Below are 12,698 nucleotides of genomic sequence, written 5' to 3' on the forward strand. Positions count from 1 at the left end.
GCAGTGCACCTAGGTAGTGAAGGCTCTTGCAGTATGCATGATGGAAGAAGGGGGGAGGAAAAAAGAGCTCTTAAAATGAAAGTGTTGTACAGACACAGGTCTATAAATCTGATTTCATACTCAAGTTCCAATTTTGTTACACACTATTAAAAATCAACTCTAACTTGATTTAATGGATACCCAAACAAAGGGGAAATTGGATTCCCCAACCATAACCTGCCGGTGACACTGAATGATATATAAAAGCAACACGGCTAGTTCCTGTCCTTAATTCACAGCCTGTGCTTCAATTTCAAACCTGCCTTGGGTAAGGAGAGAAAAAAAAAAAAAAAAAAAAAAAAAAAAAAAAGAAGATGATGGAATAAAAGCTTACTGCAGATTTTGTGCTTTAAAGATTTATTGAGATAGGAAGACTAAATAGAACTGAAAGCACATACAGTAAACAGCACATAAGGACTTAAAAAAAAAAAAAAAAAACACGAAAAAACCAACACAACAACAGCCGGTAAGTGGCACACACAAGTTTCTGAACAGGGTGTCTGCTATCACATGCAGCCGCTCATGCTCAGCCGGACATTCCCGTGTCACGCCAGCCACCCTGCCGCGCGTCCTCCGAGGACTCAAGGGAAGATCCCCGGCTGCCGTGGAGCAGCGTTTCAGCACCTCGCTCGCCTGGTGCAAGTCATCACCCCCTGAGAACGCCTCAGAAACTGCGTGAAGGACTCAACTGCCGGGGGACCCCGTGAGGGGACAGGAGCGTCACAGAGACGGAGAAGCGGAGAGGAGACGGGAGGCCGGGCGGGCTCCTCCCGCCCCCGGTGCAGCGGAGGCAGCGGGACCGCACCATGGACAGTGGCTGCGCCTGCCGCCTCCCCCTGCCCTGCGCCAGCCGCTGCGGGCGCGGCGGGAGGGCGCCCTGCCCGCCCCGGCACCCCGGCCCCGCCGCCGGCCTCGCCTCAACCCGCTCCCCCGGCCCGACAGAAATGCCCCAATCGTAAATACCATTAAGAGGCGATGATCTGCGCCATCTGTCCCTCGGACTTACCGCCCTCTCCACCCCCGGCGCAGCACCGGATACGAGCTCAGCGAGCACAAAACGAACGGGGATCCCACCGGGTGCCCCGGCTCCGCTCCCACTCCACAGAGTCCTCGCCGCCGGAGGGGAGCCCAACCATCACCCCGCGGGCACTGCCCTTGCTGCCCCAACGGGATCCATTTTGTTGTCTCCCCGTCCTCCCCACATCCTCCCGGTCACTCTCATTTCGCCCTAGACCTCTACTTTCTGCACCCCACTGGGAGCACACTGCGGCTAGCGGTACCCGGCGCTACCCCACGACCACCTGCCCGGGACCCCGTCAGTCACCCGCCCGGAGCGCCCTGGCAAGGCCGCCGGGGGAGGCAGCAGCAGGACTTTCGTAATAATAAATTAAACACTTCGGGGCCCGAGCCCGTCCCAGTGGAAATTCCCGTTAGCGGCAGGGGGTGGGGAAGCCCAGCGCCCAGGCGGAGGCTGATTAAATTCTTCCCGGGGAAAGGATTAGCGGGCGAAGAAGCCGGGGGTAGCAGAGGCGCGGGGGCTGCTCTCTGCCACCACAGCCCACCCTTCATCACGCGGGACGGAGGGGGGAATGTTCGCTCCGTCCCCCACTCCGGTAGTTTGTCCCCCGCGCTGGCGGCGGGGCCGAGTTGCCGTGCTCCTACCAGGCGCGCGAGTACCGGCCAGCTCCCCGCCACGTCCCGCGGCACCTGCTCTCTCGGGAATGAGGGGGGATCGGTACCCCCATCACCTCTCGCGTCTCGGGACCACTCTCTCCCTCCAGCCGGCCCCGGGCAGGGGCTCCCCCCTCTCTCTCGCTCCCTGCGGCGCGGAGCTCGGCGGCGGGGCTGCCCCGAGCAGGTGGCTCTGCACGAGCGGCCACGAGGCACCCCGGGGCACCCCGGCGGCGGGGCCGCTTTCCCCTACCCTCTCCCCGAGACCCCCACCACGAAGCGCAGCCAGCCTGCCTGCTCTTCCCCCCCTCCCCCCCTTCTCCCCCCGGCTCCCCCGCCTTCCCTGGGCATTGCCGCCCGCAGGGGAACAAAGAGCCGCAGCCCGGCCCGCTCCCCGCCGGCGGTGCTTACCTGCTGTAGGGCCGCCAGCAGCATCAGCGCCAGCGGCGGCAGGATCCGCGGCGGCGCTCCCGCTACCCGGCACATGGAGGCGAGGAGGGGCGGCGGCAGGGCGGCCCCCAGCAGTTCCGGAGCGCGGCTGGAGCCCGCGGAGCGGGGCGAGGGGAGCGGCGGGGAGGGTCGGGCAGCGGCAGCTGCCGGGAGCTGCGGTCGGCGTCTGCCCCCGCCTGCCGGAGCCGGCTGCCGCTCTAGCTCATGGGCAGCGATGCAGCAGAGAGAAAGTGGGGGGCGGAGGATGGGGTGAAACTCAGCCCTGGGTCAGCCTGCTTGTCTCTCGGCCGAGCCCCCTCCGCGGTACAGAGGGTGGGCAGGGAAGGGGAGGAGGAGGAGGATGGGCGAACAAAAGGCTGGGAGATAAGAAAGAAGTAATCGCTGCTGCTGCTGCGAGGCCAGTGCGGCGGCGGCTCCCTTCGGCTGGCAGCCTTCCCCCACGCCTGGATCGTGCCCGCCTCGCTCCTCCCGCCGGTGCCCCCCAGCGAGCTCGGGCAGGCGGCTCCTCTCAGCGCCTCAACCCAGGCACGCCAGCACCGCCGCTTCGCCGGCCCCAGCCCTGCTGCATGCTCGCCCCGCACTTTCTCTCTCCCTCTTTCTTCTCCTCCCTCCACTCCTCCCCCTGCAGGCAAAGTCCTCCGCCGAAGCACAATGATAACAATACCCCAGCAGCCTCTGCCTGCCGTGCGCCTGTCTACGCGGTCGCCCGGTGCCTGCCTGCCTGTCTGCTGCTGTAGCTCCCTCTCCGCCTCCCTGCCGGCCGCACGGCCAATGGGAACGGCACGGCTCAGTGAGCGCCGGGGAAATTCGCCGCTGTGCCTGCGAATAGTGCTGCCCCTCCTCGGTCCCCGGAGAGCGGGCGCTGGGGAAGCGGGGTAGGCGCCAGCGCCCGTTGACCCTGCAACGCCAACAGCTAAAGAGCGGTGGAACGAAATAATTTCCAACCCACACACTTGGTGTACTGCAATAGTCTGGGGGGCGATAACTTTCTGGGGAAGTAAGGACCTGTCCCCACCGTGCTCGGTAGGGCACAGTCGGTGCAGCGAGAAGCTGCGGGGGCGCCGCTGGTACCCAGCCCGGGGGCCGTGGGACGGCCCTGCCAGCCGCCCGGTGCTCACGGCTTGGCAAGTTCCGCTCAGTTATTACTGTTTAGCTTTCCTCTTTTTTTTTTTTTTTTCCTCTTTTTTTTTTTTTTTTTTCCTTTAGCGATCTTCCGTCCCGCTCATTCCGTATTTCTTTTGCTAAACTACCTGCTAAATTTTATTAGCAAATGTTTTCAAAAGCTTGGCTGGGTCCGCAGTCCGCGGATCCAAAAATGTCAGCGTGCAGAACGGAGCTGGGGAGTGCTGCTGTTACGGAAGCAAGTACCAAGTGCTGGGTCACTTGCCGAACTGGCACGGATTTTCGCTCGCCCATCGTCGGCAAAGTTGTTTTGTGTCTATGCATCAGAGCTTTCATCCTGGGACATAGTAAGGGGAGGATTCGTAGATATTGGCCCCTGAGCAATCTCATGAAGCGTTCATTCAAAATGGTGCATTATTTATTTTAAAGCATCTTTACACCCGAACTTGTAAGAAAAATACTCTTCCCAACATCCCCCCCTCCTTTAGAAAATAATGCAAACGGTCATGCTCAATGTTTTGAAAGGAAACAGTGGATTTGCCTTTGTATTTTTGTCGGGGAAAGGCGGGGTAAGTACGTGCTTTTACGATGCTGATTTCATTAGCCTGGGAATTGAAAATAGCGGTCACTCGTGAGCTGCGATGCAGCTGCGCACCCAAGGCAGGGGAGAGGGAGAGAAGGCCCCGGAGCCGCGGGGTGATGCGCGCCCGCCTGTGCCTGCAGCCGGAGCCGCAGCCGCGCCGCCCGCCGCCTCCGCGGGGCAGAGCAGAGCCCGGGCACCGGGCGAGCCAGACGCCACCTGCAAGGCTTAAACACCAAATGAGGCTCAGCCGAGCAGAGGCGGCCTCAACTAGCAAAACAGCCGCCCCCCCGCCGCCACCTCCCTCCGTTCCCGCTCCCTCTTTAAAGTTGTAGCCCGTGCAATTATACCGATCCCAAGAGTTGTGAAGAACAATGAGAGGAGGAAACTGCGGCTGGTCATGAGTTTCTGGATTAAGATTTAGCCAAAGCCTGAGGGAAAGTAAGCAAGAAGGGCACAACTGATGTTTATACCCTGTAACAAGGATGAATTTCCCTGTTTTGCACCTGACGGAGCATGTGTTCAGTCTTTTTAGCAATTCTAAGGAGAAATGCTTGGATTTGCTTATGAAACAGTGACTTTCCCTGAGTAACAGATTCCTGTTTGTATTTTCTGATAGGCAGGCAAAATATTAGCATTTGCTAATGGCTGTATTTGAGCATTTATTCACTTTTACAAGTGTTTTACAGAATGCAAAGCACACATTATAAACGACTCCATAAACCAGCTGTCTGATGAGAATAATTACCTGTCACCTAAATGAGCCTGGCCCCTCACATCCTTCAACCCATCCATCCCTAAAGGCCTAAAAAAACTAAAGGTTCTGCAGCATATCTGGAAAGTTACCAGATCTGAGCTCTGGCTGATGCTTCTTATGGTTCTACTGCTGCCTTTAAATTTACTTGGCAGGATTAGTAACACTGGCTGAAAAATTGCTCTCACCCACATCATTTTATTGAATCTTCTAGCCTTGAACAAGTTAGAATCAAGCAGTGGCCTGCCCTCATTTACTTAAAACCAAGAGTTTCCTATGGCTCATAGTTCCCTACTTCTGGGTATGGTGATAAAGAGATAAGAGAGCACGGGTGGGATAGTACCTTTTGAGGTATAATCTCTGCACCACATCTCTTTATGGTGAGAGGCATTTGTTTGGTGGAGCACAGCAGAGGAGAAATGTGTACGTTGCTTCCGAACATGAATGACTCCTCAGGGAATCCTTAATCTGTAGCATAAGCCCAAGGGAACACCTTTTTTTAATTTTTTTTTCCCCCACACAGAAATAATCTAGCATTAAGCAGGCATAGCTGGAAATACAGAGTTTGTACTGCTGCTAAGATGAGATTGTCAACTTTTTCCATGTATATCATGCAAAAGCCAGCAAGCTGGTAATTTCTGGCTAAGATTCAAACAAGTGATTTAGAACTCAAAAGGTTGATCTCCTAATTCAGCCTCAGATTGCATTTATGTATTTTAACTAGTATGAAAATAATGGACATAAGTTAATGTTCAAGCTAGGAGATCTCAAGGGCTTCCAGAAAAACCTTGTTAAAATTCCATGATTGAGTTGAAGAGAGGATTAGGGTAATTCCCATGTTAGTCATGGAGTTGAGTTTCTCTTTCAACTTGTCCAAATTAATTTTCATTCCTAAGGTTCATAAAAAGTCTTTAAAAAAATGAATGCTTTCAATTTGGAACATACCAGACTGCTTATGGCTTCAAATATTTTGGAAAAGGAGACCCTTTCCCTTGTGGATCTATTCTTGCATTTAATCTGCCAGGTACTGTCACTACTACTCCTCTCCTCAATTCAAATTATGCAAATTAAGTACTTTAGCGACAGTTTAAGCCCTTATCTGACATTTATGTATGTGATTTCAACGACTTACCCTGCACACATGCATACCTCTGTTCCTATGTCTAAGTATTTACAAGATGGAAGTGTAAATGCATTGAGCAAAAGTACTAAGGGCATATTAGTTTTTGCCCAGTTTTCTTGTATTCTTCATGGCATGTGAAGAAATACTTTTATTTTTTTACAAAAAAAACCAAAACCAAATCACACAATTAATGGGTCTGAGGATGTCCAATGCTTATTAATGAGTTTTATCACAATGGTGGAAAAAGCAGTGAAAGTTTTTTACTATGACACAAAGGCTGCACGCACCATCAGCTAATCCAGATAAATTCTCCTAACAGAAAATAAAGAAGTACTAACAAAAACAAAAATCCAAGTTTTTAAAACAGTGGTTTTTAACTTGGATTCTGTTGTCATCCTAAGACTCCAAATTTATTTTGAGTAGTCTGTGACAGGCAAGGGGGGAAAAAGCATATTTGTATATTCTCTGTAGCGACTTCACGCATGTGAAATTCCTAAGGGGAAGGAGATTTTTCTGAATAGTAAGATTGTTAGTTGATGGCACCACATGAAAATGATTTATTGCTTTAGGAAGTAAATAATCATGTATGGCCAAGAAGAAAGAAGTTTTATGTAGATAGCATCGAGTGGGTAAGAAAAACTAAGTGGCACAGAAACTAAAATAGCTTAAATATTAAAAAAATTAGAATAATTTAAATGCTATTGTTAGTGCTGCTGTCTTTCTCTAACTTTAGTAAAATAAGTATGACACTGAATTATTTGGTCTGAGTGTTTGGGTTTTTTATTATGCTTTTTCATGTTGATCACCTATGTGAAGTAAAACCCAAAAAAATTCTAATTATCATTTTATTTAGGGACATATTCTCAGAAAGAGGGGGAAAAAGGTGGTCTTAGCAGTAAGTAAGTAATATTTATTTGACTGTATCTTGTAATTCCTTAGAGAACTTGAACAGTTTATCCTGGTGGGCTTTTCTGGCCCTATCATTACTTAAGATGCATTGCTATACATATTTTTCCAGTTTTTTCTTACATCAAGGCAATGAAAGACATGGAAAGGTAACTACAGCTGCAGCATTAGTGTGCTGTTATGCTCACATTTGAAAATCAGCTGGGTTAGGATAGAAGAATGTAGCATACAGCAGATCTGTTTCTGCTTTAGCAAGCCTCAGCAGCATTAATCACTTTTTTTGAGCTATACAGAATCGTGAGTGTGTGTATGTGTATACACATACACACATATATATATAATTTAAGAAAAGGATTTTCTTTTCCCTTTCTAGTAGCTAAATTGTATCTGTCACCATAGTTATATTTCTGTTAATTGCTAATGGATTTTGTAAAGGATTTCTCTACAGAGAAGAAGCTGAGCATATGCAATCCAGATGTGATACTGTATATTTGCATATTGTGTAATTGGCTTCATGTTTATACCCTTTGTGTGAAGATCTGGGATCAACATATTCAAGCTGATTGCTTGTGCTTCATTCTTCCCGGAATCTCATTTAGCATCACTGCCCACTGCCTTCAACTGCCTTCAAGCTGTTTGGCATGGAGAGTTTCTATTGAAAATCAAGATAGAGACCTTTGGATCAGCATAGCATCTCTATTCAGTGGGATAGCTTAAAAAAAGAAAAACATCTTTTCCAGAACAAGGCTTTAATCATATGGTGTGAGAAAGGATGATCGACTTGTAACTGATGATCGACTGAAAGGATGATGACTTCTAACAAGGGCATATGATGATTTCTAATCTCCACAAAAGAAAGTTTTAGAGTTTCACAGAGCTGCTTCATATTGATCAGGCCAGTAGGTTCTTTCTTCTTAAAAAGCTAGCTTCTTAAAAAGGTAGCTTTAGTGTTGTAGTACTTTAGTAAATACTTAAAAAAATTATTTATGATATTTAGTATTTCCTTTTTCTTGGTTTGCTTTCCAATGATTTCAAGTAATAATTTTATTGCCTTGGGATCAGAAGTCTCGACTTTTTTCTGATTTATGCAGAGTCCCAGACTCCCTCTTTAGCCATAACCAGAATTCACTGGTGTGAATGAAGCTGTTGTCTTCTCTGAAGAGGTATGTAACACTTACAAAAAAGAAAGAAAGAAATTTCCAAAAGATAAATCATACTATTCTTGACTTCTTGGTAATAAAAATCAAAAAACTGTAACCCTAGTTGTTTGTAGTAAACCAGCATAGACAGATAATAATTTAATTTAATGAAATTTTAATAATTTGCTTTAATAAAATTGTGAGAGCTGTCATGTGGATTGTCATTTTCATTATTAAGTAGAATTTTTAACACCTATATTTAGATATACCTAATATTTTCCACCAAATCTTATTTTCATTTACTGTAGTATTTCCTTTATTTTAGTTAATAAGTTTTAATTATCTGTTTCAAGCCAAGTGCTTTTTGATAACTTCAGAAAAATTATTTGTCCTTTTAGAAGAATGAGATCAGGGAAAATATGTAACTTTTGTTTTGTTGAAAAATTCTTGCTGCCATTTCAGGTATTTTACTCCAGGCTCTGAAGCAGAGAGCTTAACTTTGGGAGGAGCATGATCCTTACATTGAGGCTGTGCCTTTTTCAATTGCTGTTAAAGTTGGCCAAAATCTGGCATTTTTACAGATCTGAAAATTATGTTGTTACAGTTCAGAAGAGTTTCACAGCCATATCCCCTGACAGACCCATCTGCATCCAATATACCTCCTATTCCCCCAACAACTGCTGTTTTGCAAAAATTTTGCAAACAAGCCATCTTCATAGAACAAGTCAGTGTGCCTTATTTTGAGATTGGAAGAAATGCTCTGAAATTTCCAATGCTTCCTGTTGGATTAAGCATGGGAGAGAGAGTAGGTGCTGTCTATATTCATGAGTTTGTTGTTCCCCTTTCAGACAATGTACTCAAAAATTGCAGAAGGATTCAGAAGTTTAGAACAGCTAGAAAGTTAGGGAATTGTGGATTCAAGCATCTGGAAAATTGTTTTTATCGACAAGTATATTAATAATAGTAGTTCTCTTATTAAGAGCATTTACAAATTTTCTGCAAAAATTCAGTCCAAGTTAAAATTAGACATGCAGTGAAGTAGCCATGGAGAAATATTTTACATACTTGCAGAAAAATCTGATGATTAAAAAAAAATCCTTGTACTTTTTAAATCATTTTTACATTAGTAAGACTCAAAAATGTCTTTCATCTTTAAAATGAAATTTTGCAGGTTTTCTATATATTTTGCAGCAATGCAAGCCTAAATCATCCCCAAATGCTATCTGAATTTACAATCAGGATCATTAACCTGAACTTTAGGAAGTCTCTAAAGTTTTATTCATAGGGGAAGAATATTCTCCCGTGGTTACATTAGACCCTTGGCAGCCTGGAGACTTGGGTTTTTGTCCTCACAATGCCAGGTATGTCCTGTGAAAAGTCTGATCTCTGCAGGCACAGCTGTGTCTGCAACTTCAAACAAAACAAAAATACAAAAAAAAAAAAGGGCTTTTTCCTGTGGCACCGTGGTTTGCAACTGTTGACAGCTGCCCACCTTCTCTCTTCCCAAGAGGTCTCCATCCTCAGAGCTGAGGGCAACATGTGCTTGTACCCCTCCTCACCAGTTTGTTGGCTCAGACGCTTCAACAGCGACATGAGCTGAAGAGCTGAGCGGTGCTCCCAGGAAGCTGCCAGGCAGCGGATTAGAAAATGGCATGGTGACTCTGAGGCCACGGAGCAGGAGCCTTGTTTGGATTAAGGTGTTAACAACTGTCATGGCAAGATGAGACAGGGCTCCTTTGTCAAAACCCTAAATCTGCGTTCTTCCTGCTTATAAACGCCCCTTTGCTGCTTCTCACCTCAGGATCAGTGGGAGCTCCTGAGGGCTTGTGAAGTTTGAAAGTTGGTCTGTTTTTTTTTTTTTTCCCAGAGTCTTAAAAAAAGTATTTAGGAGTTGAAGTTAAGGATTGATTTTTTTTTTTTTTTAACTGTAGCCCTAATTTATTTTTTGTGTTAAAGATCACAATTCAATACATATGCAGATTCTGAAAACAACTAACTAGCTAATCAAAAAAATCTATGACTTTAGTTCTTTCACTTTAAAATAAAATCTCTTTTTCTCCACTGCTAATGGATCATATTAATTGGTTTTTTATATTTTCTGAAGTCAGAAGGGACTATTTTAGTAATTTATTTTGACTTCATCAAAGCACAGGCTTAAAAATATTACCTAGTAGTTTTCCTAACAAGGCCAAGAACTTGTGCAGAGCAAGGCAATGTTTTTGAGGCAGACATAGAAGCTTGATTTAGAGTGGCAAGTCTTGCTAGTTATATTTTCCTAGTGAAATGCGGTTCTTCTTTGAGAAGTCTTACTTCACAAGTCAGGGACAGACACTTTTTCCACCTAGGCCTTTCTTTGAACCACTGTGGAGAGGATGCACTATAAGCTGCTGCTACAGCCTCGTCTGTTCACAGTTCCTGAGCTGCAGGCAACAGCAGGGAGCTCAGCATGGACTAAACACCCAAGTGTTCACTTTGATTTGCAGAAGGATTTTGTGTCCAGCGCTGAGCTTTGTGCTACTGCCATGGTACTTACATTGTACCACAGCTATTGCATAGCCAAGAATAGTTTGTGGAGAAAAATAAATACTGAAAATGCTTCACAGGGTTTGTTGTCAGGCATTCTTCCTGCATGCTTGCCTTAAAGTTGTTACTTTGGAAACAAAGCAGAAGTTACTGCCTAATTAGATATTTGTTATTTTCTACAAAATAAATCCGGTTTTCAGTTAAAAATTGCTGCTGTTGGAAAGTCTAATGTTGCCTGTACTAAGTGGATGGTTAGCCTTCTCTTTAAAAATGTTGCAGGTTAATGTCATAGAATCATAGAATGGTTTAGGTTAGAAGGGACATTAAAGGTCATCTAGTTTCAACACCCTTGCAGTGGTCAGGGACACCTTTCTCTAGACTAGATTGCTCAGAGCTCCATCCAACCTGGCCTTAAACCCTTCCAGGGAAGTAATGAGTAAGCTATGTTTATCTAACTTGTGTAATTTCTAGGCATTCACTTTTGTTACTTTTTTCAGCACTGAAAGAGTTAGCTTTTTCATGTGTCTTTTCACTATATTGGAACAGACCAGTTACCTTTGATAAGATGAAGCTTTTCCTCATTAAGCTAACGAAATCAAAGTCTTTGAGTACTTCATTAAATACATAGGTCCCAATAATTTGATAAATGTTCCAGTTCTTCCCTGACCCTCTAATTTTTAACATGCTGCTTGAAATACTGGTGCTAGAACTGCATACTGTATTTTACCACCAGCTGTAGTAATTTAAAAAACAGAAGTAATACATGTACCAGACTCCTACTCAGTGCTCCCATGTTAGCAGATATAGTGATCATATTAACCCTTGCATCACACCCTTGCATTGAGTGTGATGACCAGATGACCCCCCATCAGTACCAGTTTCCCAGAATAATATCCTTTGCTCAGAAATACGCCCTTCAGTATTTGCTCTCAAGCCAGGAAGAACCCTCATTTTCCTTTGCACCGAAGCTTTTGTAAATACATTCTTTGCAGTTCCACTCCTGGCAGTCTTCCACTTCCATCCCACGCTCATCACTTTATATGTCTCCGTATTCTCTCCTGACACTGATTTGGAGTCATCACCAGATTGCCTTTGCAAATAAATATCCTTGGGAAGCCAGGAGTGCTGATAAATAATGTTGAGTTTCCATATCCATTAAAGCAGCCATGTCCCCCTTGATTCAGCTTGAACATATCTTAAGGTTTTGAAGAGTAGAATGTGTAATCCCACCTGGAGATGAGTCAGTAAATTGTAAACACTTACAAGGCATTCAGAACTAGTGATGAAATCCCTCCAAATAGGAGTCCTTGCCTCATTGGCTAAGAAATGGCAACAAAAGAACTGAAGGATGAGAAGAACAGAACTTATGATGATGAATGCACCGCAGTTGTAAGGAGTCTGAATCTTAGTTGTGTCAAACCAAAGAATTCTGTATTGTTTAGTTATCCATCAAAAACACAATTGACATGATCCTTGGCTGTAACTTTGCCTTGTATGCACAGAATTACAGGCCTTGGATTGGCTTGGAGATTTGTTTGTGCGTATTGCTTTGCTTTACATCTGTTCCTTCTTGGTGCTGTTACTTCCCTAGAGTCAGGGTACTGTGTAAACACCATAAACTTCAGCCTGGACTGGAGCAGCGTATAACTTTTGGAAATGGTTAATTCTTTCAGTGGCTTTTTCCCACTTTCCATACACATCCATATAATGACTCAACACCTCTACTCACAGTACTGTCTCTTCTCAAGGAGTGCTAGGGAAACAAAAGTCTGGCAATAATTCTGCTGCTGGAGGCAGTATTTTAATAGAATCATAGAATTGTTTAAGTCTGACTGAAGATCCACTCAGTCCTGATAAAGTTATTGAACAGGACTGGCCCCAGCTCTGAGTCCAGCTGCCAGCTGGATGTAACTCCATTCACCACCACTCCCTGGGCCTGGCCATCCAAACAATTTTGGTTCTTTTACCCAGTGAGCACTGCACCCACCCAAGCCGTGAGCAGCCAGTTTCTCCAGAAGAATACTGTGGTGATCAGTGTCTCAGACTGTTCTAAAGCATCGGTGGACAACATCTACAGCCTTCCACTCATCCACTAAGTGGGTCACACTGTCATAACAGGAGATCAGGCCAGTCAAGCAGCCCCTGGCTTTCATGAACTCAGGCTGGCTGGGCCTGATCTCCTGGTTGTCCTTTATGTGCTGCATGGTGGCACTCAAGGTGATCTGCTCCATAACATAAACAGCCAAAATCACATTACAGAGAAAATTCAGACACATTGAAGGACATTGAAAACTGCTTGGCCTTAAACAGCTGTTGCAAAATGCTATTAATTTTACAGTGTATTTGAAAATTATTTGCAGGTGTAATAAAAAAGAGCTGAAAAGTAAGGGC

At 45.6% G+C, this 12,698-nt stretch overlaps 1 protein-coding gene across 1 annotated transcript in view; it reads right to left on the reverse strand.

Moving 5' to 3' along the window:
• Positions 1-2,206, reverse strand: part of CDH2 (cadherin 2) — a 121,585-nt gene extending 119,379 nt beyond the window's left edge. The window contains exon 1 of the mRNA XM_053977486.1: positions 2,122-2,206. Coding sequence (XP_053833461.1) covers positions 2,122-2,196 — 75 coding nt within the window. The 5' untranslated portion in view covers positions 2,197-2,206. The remainder of the gene's footprint in view (positions 1-2,121) is intronic.
• Between the last annotated feature and the right edge of the window lie 10,492 nt (positions 2,207-12,698).

Source organism: Vidua macroura, chromosome 1 (genome assembly GCF_024509145.1).
Source record: "Vidua macroura isolate BioBank_ID:100142 chromosome 1, ASM2450914v1, whole genome shotgun sequence".
Classification (NCBI taxonomy): domain Eukaryota; kingdom Metazoa; phylum Chordata; class Aves; order Passeriformes; family Viduidae; genus Vidua; species Vidua macroura.